Raw genomic sequence first — 9141 nt, forward strand, 5'->3', positions numbered from 1 at the left:
GTTTGGACTTAAAAAAAAAAAAAATAATCAATTTATATATATATATATATATATATATTAAATCTCATGTAATTTACTCGCGCGCAGTGCCTTAGCAAAATGGGTGTCCTTCCTAGGCAAAATAAACATTCCGAACGCGCCGGTGCAGTCCGTTTTGTCATCCGGGGTCGCTCGGACGACATCGTCGACAATTGGGTAAAAAACACATCAAAATTCAAATTTCATAAAATTTCGATTTGCGACTAATCTTCTCCAACAATCTATTCAAGTCCTCAACAGATAATGGTGCAAGCGATGCAAATTGTAGTGATCGGACGTGTCGACTCTCCGAATTGCGAAGTTTGTGCGCGTGAGAGTGCAAATTGTGCAAAAGGTCACCCTAAGGCTTAAAGGTCCTATAGGGACTCCTTTTGAGTCCCCTCATGTCGGTTTCATCTTTCTAAGTGCTGGAAGTCGATACCACACACGCGAAACTCCAAAAGGGGACATTGCCGCCGATCCTTTAGTGGGCCGCTTTCCTTGCTTTCAGATCTTCTCATTGGCTTTATTTCTTCCTTGTGGCTGATGGCCCATAGGAATACTTTCTAGAAAGCTCTATCGATCCTTTAGTGTGCCGCTAGCCGCCGCCGATCCCTGCAGGAACCTTTGCTGCCAGCAGATTTTTTGTCCCGTTTTCCTAGGCCCTTCCAGTCGCCAACTCTTCTCCAATTTGCTATCTGAACTTGCAAATAAGCCCAAAGAACACACATGGCATAAAGTAAACAAAATAGTCAAATATAGTGACCAAGAAGCATGAAATAAAGGTAACATATTGCCTTGAAAATTTTAAAAGCAAGAAAATATATTCATAATGCGACTAATCATCAAGGAAAAACTTAGAAGGGATTGGATAAATGAATAATAAACAAAGGAAGAAATACTATCCTCATAGCTTGAACATTTGGAGGAGTAAAGACAAACTTCTTTATATAAAAGTTTAGCTCACATTAAGCCGAATTCCTCATCTCTCACCAGAGAAGGATTTTCTGCATATTTATGTATATATAGTGTGCCTTTCTTAGTCATGTTTTTAAGATACATTCTAAAATTCCATTTTTTTTGCTATAGATTGTTTTTTTTTTTCTTTTTTCTTTTTCTTTTGGATATAAAGTAACTCTTTAGATTTGTGATTTTTGCAGGTTTATTCTATATTCAGTTGTGGATGCCTTATGCATTAGATTAAAGTTTATGAATTGTTTTTTAGTCTAGTCCTTTAAGATGAGAATCGAAGTTGTTCTCTTATTGTTTTTGCAGTTACATTGCATTGTGAAAAATGACAAACAAATTACAAAAATGGTTTCATATTGCGCGCTACACAGGTATTCCTATTTTATGTTGCTTTCTTAATTTTAAGTTATATTTTCTAATCTGCTCTGTTCTTCTTTTATGCCAGTCAGCATTGCTACTTGTTTTAGATTTGGGGCATTCACATGCATACCACCCAACTCTTATGTATTTACATATTTAACAATTATAATTTTATTTTTATAATTACACTACCCAAATTTTTCCATACCACATAAAAAATACCACCATTTTAGTTTTAAATTTGTGAAATATGTAAGGTTGGTATGTATGTAAAAATTGAAGTTTAGGTGTAAGTTATGTAAATAGACAAGATTTAAGTGGTATGTATGTCAATCTTCCTTTTGATTTTTAGCGGTGCAGGTGAACTTTTCATGTCATTTAGACTATTTGCAAAAATTGTAGAAATTCCTTTTGTTCATCAACTTTGGCTTACTGTTTGAAGAATTTAATTATTCTAGTTAATTATATTTTCATATTTGCAACTTTAATCTGAGTTGGAAAAGCTGAGATTTAATTTTAATTAACGCAGTATTCCGGATGTTGATAATGTTTTAATCATACAGACTCCTCTGGGAGTCTTCTCTAGTAAAAGTTTACTCCATAAAAAAGAGAAGGAAAATGGTCACAAATTGATTCGCGAAGTTGCTAGTGATGATGTGGCGATGACAACTCTTATTTCTGAAACATCTTCTGCCGCAAGGTGTCGAATTTATGACAAGATGGATTCTAAGGTACACCATAGCTAAACTTTATAGGGACATTTACATCAATAACACAATTCTTATGTATATACATATCTCACACCTAAACTTTTATAATCTACATACATAGCGCACAAATTTTTAATATCACATAAAAAATAACATGATTATCACTTTTCAAAAGTAAATACACATTTTCATGCATAGGTTTAAAACACCAAAGTGATATGTATGTAAATATATAAGTTTTGGAATGAGATATGTAAAATACATACGAATTATGTGCTAGGTATGTAAATTTCCCAACTTTATAAAGGCATATCATGAAATTTATGTTTTGAATCATTGTCTCTTTGATGGAACAAACTATTTAAAATTATTGAAACAAAATTTGGTGAATTTAAGATGATCGTGCGACTTGATTATTGATTCAAATTACTAATATGTTTATTTGATTGGATTTTGAAATGTTGTTTAACTGTTTTGATTTCATTTTGTTTTGAATGTTCACTTGTTAGCAATGCTTTTGAATTTTAATGTAGAATGGGTCCTTATAGGAAAGAGACGAGCTTTCGCAAAAATTATGACAAACGAAGTAATTTACTTCACCGGCACAAAACAATACAACCTAAATACATAAAAGATAAACCTAGAATTCAAAATGTAGGTAATCCTCTCCCTAATCCTAAGATTCAAGGCAACAATCACATATGACATAATCGTAAATATATTAAGCTCTATTTATACTCCACAAGAATAACTAACAGATGACTAAATTGCCCTTTTAGTATTGCGTCTAACATAGGTCTTCAAATGGTTTTGTGGGCTAGGTGTCGATGGAGTGGAGCACGAGGCGGGCTGTAGGCTTCATTCTGACATTACTCCTCTCCCAAAAAGATATATTGTCCTCAAGATGAAAGAGAGGGACTGTTGTTGGATCAAGTTGTATGACTCCCATATGGTGTCACAATCTGACAATTTTTTCTATTTAATCAGCACTTCTTTCTAACCTGTCGATTCCTAGTGCATTTCTTTTAACTCAAGTGACTCTAGGAGAATTTCCATATCTTCTGTCAAAGTAGAGGGAAGTGAAGATGAGGGCATATTTCATCAATGGCATGTCTCGGCTGAGATACATGGAGCACTGGATGGAGTTTTGACGATGATGACAATTTTAAACGATAAACCACCTCCCCAATGCTCTGTGTGATCTCATAAGAACTAAAATAATGTGTGGAGAGCTTCTCATTCATGTGACCAATATCCTCTGTTGATAGGGCTGGAGTTTAAACACCTTATCTCCTACCACAAATTGCACACCACTTCAATTTTCGTCAGCTTGTTTCTTCATGAGTTGTGCTTCCAATAAATGTCCCTTCAATTCCTCCAGCATCTCTCGAATCAATCTCCTGATATCAGCTTTGTGCCCTTCGGGGTAGCAGTATGGGTGCACATTGATGGGATAGACTCCCGACCTCAGGGTTATCACAATGCTTGTGTTCCCTCCGAGGAGGCAATCATCGCGACAATTGGAAAACTATTGTAAGAGTTGTTGGGTGTTGTAATCTATGTCGACTCTGTATGATGCGTCTTTTTCATGCTGTGGAACTCGATCAAGAATCTCAGCCTTGTATCCTGAATTGCCCTAACCATAATTTTGAGCATCACCAAAGTCTTGTACAAATGGGGACACCACCAAGTGCTACTGTCTTGTCTCCCTCCTAAAACTCCTTTGTCAAGAGTTTTCAATTCATCCCAAGTCTTCCTTAAGGACTGCAATAATTTCAAACCTAATATAATATTAATTTTACTTAAATCCAAGTGAAGAAAGTCTCTACCACCTAAATATTTTGAAGTGTCAAAATCAACCCCTTATAAACAACTCTGCTCTTCTACACTTGTCCCATCTCCATCATAACTCCAATGCTCAATGTGTCAACCATCTCAAGCCTCAATTGCTTAACTTTTTGGATGGAGATATAGTTGTCAGTGGCCTCATTATTTACCAACACCACTACGACGTTCTTTGCGATCTATCCCTGAAGTTCCATAGTGTGGTTCACATGGAGCGGGGGTTGGGTTCCCTACCTCGACCCATATTGATTTCTCTTCTTTCATATGTGTCGTGCCATAATCTGCCCGTTCGTCTCTTATAGGCTTTTAAATTGCCTTCTGATTGGATGCTGCTCCGACAAAATGCAATGGCTAGACCCAACGTGGGAGGGACTAGGCCTACAAAGGGTAAAGTAATAATTCAGGAGGTGCAAAACTGATATTTCAAGAGGGGAAAAGGCTAAATTGTCCTTCCATGTAAGTAAAAATATGAATTTGAAGAGGGGACAATTGCCCCCTTGGACCTTCCTGGGTCCACCTTTGAGCAAGAATATGTTTCACCCAAAAGGAAGGGTTAGGCTTCACACTATTACAAGGAAATTTGCCTTGAGACTTGTCGTCAAGACCAACAGAGCACTCAAAAAATACACATTTAACTTATCACACACCCAAAAATTAAGGAGAGTTAACATTTTTTTTAAATATTCAATATTGATTGATTTCCATATTTTTCAGGGGTTCTATTTCTCATCCTTTTCAGAGGTCTGATTGAGCAGCATCTTTCTTCATAAACTTTGTTTAGAATGATAGAATTTTCATTTTTTTCATGATCATGCAATTGCTCTAAATTAACATCATTGTTGTATATTGCGTTGTTAATGGCCTTTTCACTCAAGCTCCTCGTAGATCCTTCTAAACTCGATTTTTGGGGCATTTACATACAATAACGTCCAATTTCTATGTATTTACATACCGGACACCTATACTTTACCTTTTTACATTTACACCGCCCAAATCTTACATATCATATTAAAAAAACCACCATTTTAACTTTAAAAAAGTAAAAGACATCTTTTTATGCGTAGGTAAGGTTTCATGTTTGTAAAAATTAAAGTTTAGGTGTTAGATATGTAAATACATAGGAATTTAGTGGTATGTATGTAAAGCTTTCATGATTTTTTTTAGTGATTTTTAATGTTTTACAGAGCAAGCGGGAAGTGCCTGTCGTTCATTGTCTTGCTGGACTTCGAGTTCATTCTTTAGATGAAATTCAAAGTTTGAATGCTCCTCTGGTGATTCATCTTCTTCAGTACATATCATTTAATCTTTTTTTTTTTTTTGTTATTATGTTTTTTAATTTTGGTATATATGATGATTATAAAGGAAAGGTTCCTTATTTTGAACAATTCTATCAATGTTAAATAGGAGGAGCCAAAGTCTTTTTCGTCGTTCAGTGAGCGCCTGCACCACCTACGGGCAAGTCTGCCTTTCTTCTTTTTCCTATATAACCCCATAGGAGGAGCCAAAGTCTTTTTCATCGTTCAGTGAGCGCCTGCACCACCTACAGGCAAGTCTGCCTTTCTTCTTTTTCCTATATAACCCTATGGGCATTTACATACAAACCACACAATTCCGATGTATTTACATATCTCACACAAATACTTTAATTTTTACATATACAATATTCGAATATTTCATATCATAAAAAAATATTGCTTTTTCTAACTTTTGAAAAGTTAAACTCCTTTTTAAGCATAGTTAAAGTTGTATAGGTGTAAAAATCAAACTTTCTGTTAGATATGCAAATACATAAGAATTGTGTGGTATGCATGTAAATCTTCCATAATTTTATAAAGTTTGCATTTTCACACTTTTCCTAATTCAGCTAGCAGAAAACAGTAGGGTCTGTTTTGGTAGATCTGTAATACATGGATGGGGCATGTTCGCAAGAAGGAATATTCAAGAAGGTGAAATGGTGATTTCTGAACTCTAAAATTTTTTACTAATTTATCCTTCACTTGATGTTGAAGTCAACTTTACCCTTAGAAGGTGACTACCTTTCCTTATGTGATTTTCTTTGTAGAATCTATCGTCTTATTCCATTAAATTGATTATCTATACAACCAAAAACTCCACATCTTCAAATGCTTGTCTTCCCTCTTTTTCTTCAGGTCATATTTTGGGCATTTACATACATAGTACACAACTCTTATGTATTCATATATCTCACACCTAAATTTTCATATTTACACACATAGTACTCAGATCTTTAATATTACGTTAAAAACAGCCTTATTACCATTTTGTTAAACTGAAACATACTTTTTCAAGCATAGCTTTAAAACACTGAAGTGCTATATATATAAATACGAAAGTTTATGTGTAAGATATGCAAATACATAAGAATTATGTACTACATTTGTAAATTTACCTATATTTTTTAGCTTTGAAAAGTGTACATTTAGATAGGCTGTTTGATATTTTCTTTCTTAAATCACACATCGAGAATAACACAATAGTGCTCCATCATCGGATATTCGGGCTTCATTTAATGTGCTTCAAGGGCTAGTTGTGATGCAATTACTTACTTTTAACATTGCTAAAGTTTTTGAACTTCTTTTCATCCAAAATATTTGTTCGATTAATCAAATATAAAAACAATTTAAATATGAAAATATGACCTTATGTTCATCATCAGGTCCTTGAATATCGTGGCGAGCAAGTGCGGGGTAGTGTTGCGAATCTACGAGAGGCTCGGTACCGCTCAGAAGGGAAGGATTGCTATGTAAGATATTTTGTCTTTGTAATTTTTTGTTTTTTGTTAATTCTTTCATATAGTATAAATCATTCATTAGAGCTTGTGATTAGGTTCTATTCGTGTGCATTAATGTGCGAGGAATTTAGACTAGCTTTGCTCACTCCTCTTTTGTGGAAGCAACATATCATGGAGTTCAATACTACTCTCCTTCCATTAGTGCTTAGTTAACCAATCTAAGGAGAAAATTTGAAGATTTCAATCATTTAAATCACTGGCTTGGCCTATCTTCTCATGCAATATTACTATTTATTTGGTTTCTTTGTTCTCTAAATATATTTCATGTGAAATCGTATAATAAATGAATGAAGCTTTATTGACTTGGTTGCTATTGTGGTGAATGGTTGGAACTTCATCTTTGGAGATATTGGGAAAGTTTTCTAGTTCTCTTTTGTATTTGTTTTAGATTAAATCTCAAAATATTTCTTTGACTATTTGTATGTAGCCAATTTGATTCTAGAGTATTACATTTTTCCCATTTTAGTCCGTATATTATATAAAATTGATCCAAAATGGTCATTTAAAATTGTTTCCACTTTAGTCCCTTAACTATAGAAAATTGATTTAAATTTTGTTTGTAAAGGTTCGTTTTGGATCAATTTTATTAATCAAGGGATTAAATTGAAGAAGTGTGATACTTTTTTGTTTTTATGCAGCTATTCAAGATTAGTGAAGAGGTTGTGATCGATGCAACGAATAAAGGAAACATAGCACGTTTAATTAATCACTCTGTAAGTCCATAATCCATTGTGATTAAGATAAAATAAATTCATTTATTTTCTTATAATATTGGGGGTATCAATGCTTTCCGATGCAGTGCATGCCGAATTGCTATGCAAGGATTATGAGCGTAGGCAACGATCAAAGCCGGATCGTACTCATTGCTAAGACGAATGTATCGGCGGGCGATGAGCTAACGTCTGGCTCGTATCTCAATTTCCCATTTTTTTTTGTAATTTTGTTGAGTTTTTCATTTATTCCCGTGATGAGTAAAGCTCTAAAATAGTCCCGTAGTATTTATATGCGACTAATTTAGTCTCAAAGTATCACATTGTTTTATTTAGTTTCTCGACCGTACAAAATTGATTTAAAATTATTTTTTAGGTATTTACATATCTATTTCCTAAATTTTGTTTTTTATGTTTATATGACTCAAATCTCTTATATCGCATTAAAATGTTGTCATTTTAAATTTTAAAAAGTGAAAACTATGTAAGGCGGTTTGTACGTAAAAATTGATGTTTAGCTGTTAGATGTGTAAATACGTACGAATTGAGCGGTTTATTTAAATCTTCCTTCTTTATGTTAATCTTAATTTCTATCTACTTTTTTGTTATATGCTTTATATTTAAATTATGTTTATATATCCATCTTATGTTTATCCTCGCCTTCCATCGCAGCTACGATTACCTGTTCGAAACCGATGAGGCCGAAGAATGCAAGGTTCCATGCCTCTGCAATTCACCAAATTGTTGTAAATTTATGAATTAGGTGGGGTTGTAGATGTAAAACAATTCTTTCTCAAAGGGGAAGATAAGTCTCCCCTCCATTGAAACTGTGAGCTCTCTCCTTAACCATTATTGTTGAGTTTATTCTAATGTTTTTCTTATATGTTCAGTAATTATTCTATTTCATTTCTACCCAGAAAGTTAAAAAAAAAATGACAGAAAACTTGTGGCTTAAGGTGCTGACAAGAATGGATGGTTTTGTAAATGTAAATGTTAGCTGTTGGATCAGAATATTTCAATTATTATTTACACTTTTACCTTCTTAAATCTGTTGTAAATTTTGCAAAGTATCAAGAAACTGTTTTTTTTATTATTTATATATTTGGTATTGATGAGTAGGGATTTAAATAAATTAATATGGTTGATAATTAAAATACTATTATTGTGACTTTAGTGATCTTTATTGCGTCGAAGGGTCAACGCACCTGACCTGTTTGGGTAAACTGCGTTTTGACAGCTTCTACGTTTTGAAAATGCTGAAAGCAGCGTTTTCACACTGCATTTAGATGGTGGGAGCTTTATGACAGCAGCCTGACTTTTTCAAAAAAATAAAAATTTGTAATAACCATCGCATCTAGTTTATCAGCAGATTATTTTTAATTAGTTTATCAACAGATTATTCAATAAGCTGCAGCTGCCCCAAACAGACCCTAAACATAAATTTATAAATTGATTAACTTACTAATTTATAGTTTAGTTAAATATATAATTGATATACACGAAGAAGAGTATTTTATTTTTTAAAAATTAAAGTTGCATTGTTGATATAATGTGAAAATTTAGGCTGTATGAATGTAAAATAGCAAAATATAGGTGTATGTAAATGTCTCTATTGTGGATAGGGCTGTCAAAACGGCTCGTTGTTCGTGAATAGCTCGTGTTCGGCTCGTTTTGGCTCGAAATATTACTAATCAATTAAATATATATATATATATAT

The 9141-nt window shown here is 33.6% G+C and overlaps 1 protein-coding gene across 5 annotated transcripts in view; it reads left to right on the top strand.

Moving 5' to 3' along the window:
* LOC110022283 (histone-lysine N-methyltransferase ATX4-like) overlaps positions 1-8380 on the top strand; it is a 30545-nt gene extending 22165 nt beyond the window's left edge. The window contains exons 15-24 of one of the 5 annotated variants that reach the window (XR_002293762.1): positions 1294-1358; positions 1877-2078; positions 5087-5173; positions 5307-5357; positions 5767-5856; positions 6580-6666; positions 7353-7427; positions 7514-7614; positions 8097-8253; positions 8342-8380. Coding sequence is in view for 4 of the 5 variants with exons in the window: in XM_020721149.1 (XP_020576808.1) it covers positions 1294-1358; positions 1877-2078; positions 5087-5173; positions 5398-5448; positions 5767-5856; positions 6580-6666; positions 7353-7427; positions 7514-7614; positions 8097-8187 (849 nt within the window). In the remaining variant the exon portion in view is untranslated. Of the gene's footprint in view, positions 1-1293; positions 1359-1876; positions 2079-5086; positions 5174-5306; positions 5358-5397; positions 5449-5766; positions 5857-6579; positions 6667-7352; positions 7428-7513; positions 7615-8096; positions 8262-8341 lie in introns of those variants that run through there. The other 4 variants (XM_020721150.1, XM_020721149.1, XM_020721148.1 and 1 more) reach the window with 4 other exon arrangements.
* The last annotated feature ends 761 nt before the right edge of the window (positions 8381-9141 follow it).

This window comes from Phalaenopsis equestris, unplaced genomic scaffold (assembly GCF_001263595.1).
Source record: "Phalaenopsis equestris unplaced genomic scaffold, ASM126359v1 Scaffold000180, whole genome shotgun sequence".
NCBI classification, from domain to species: domain Eukaryota; kingdom Viridiplantae; phylum Streptophyta; class Magnoliopsida; order Asparagales; family Orchidaceae; genus Phalaenopsis; species Phalaenopsis equestris.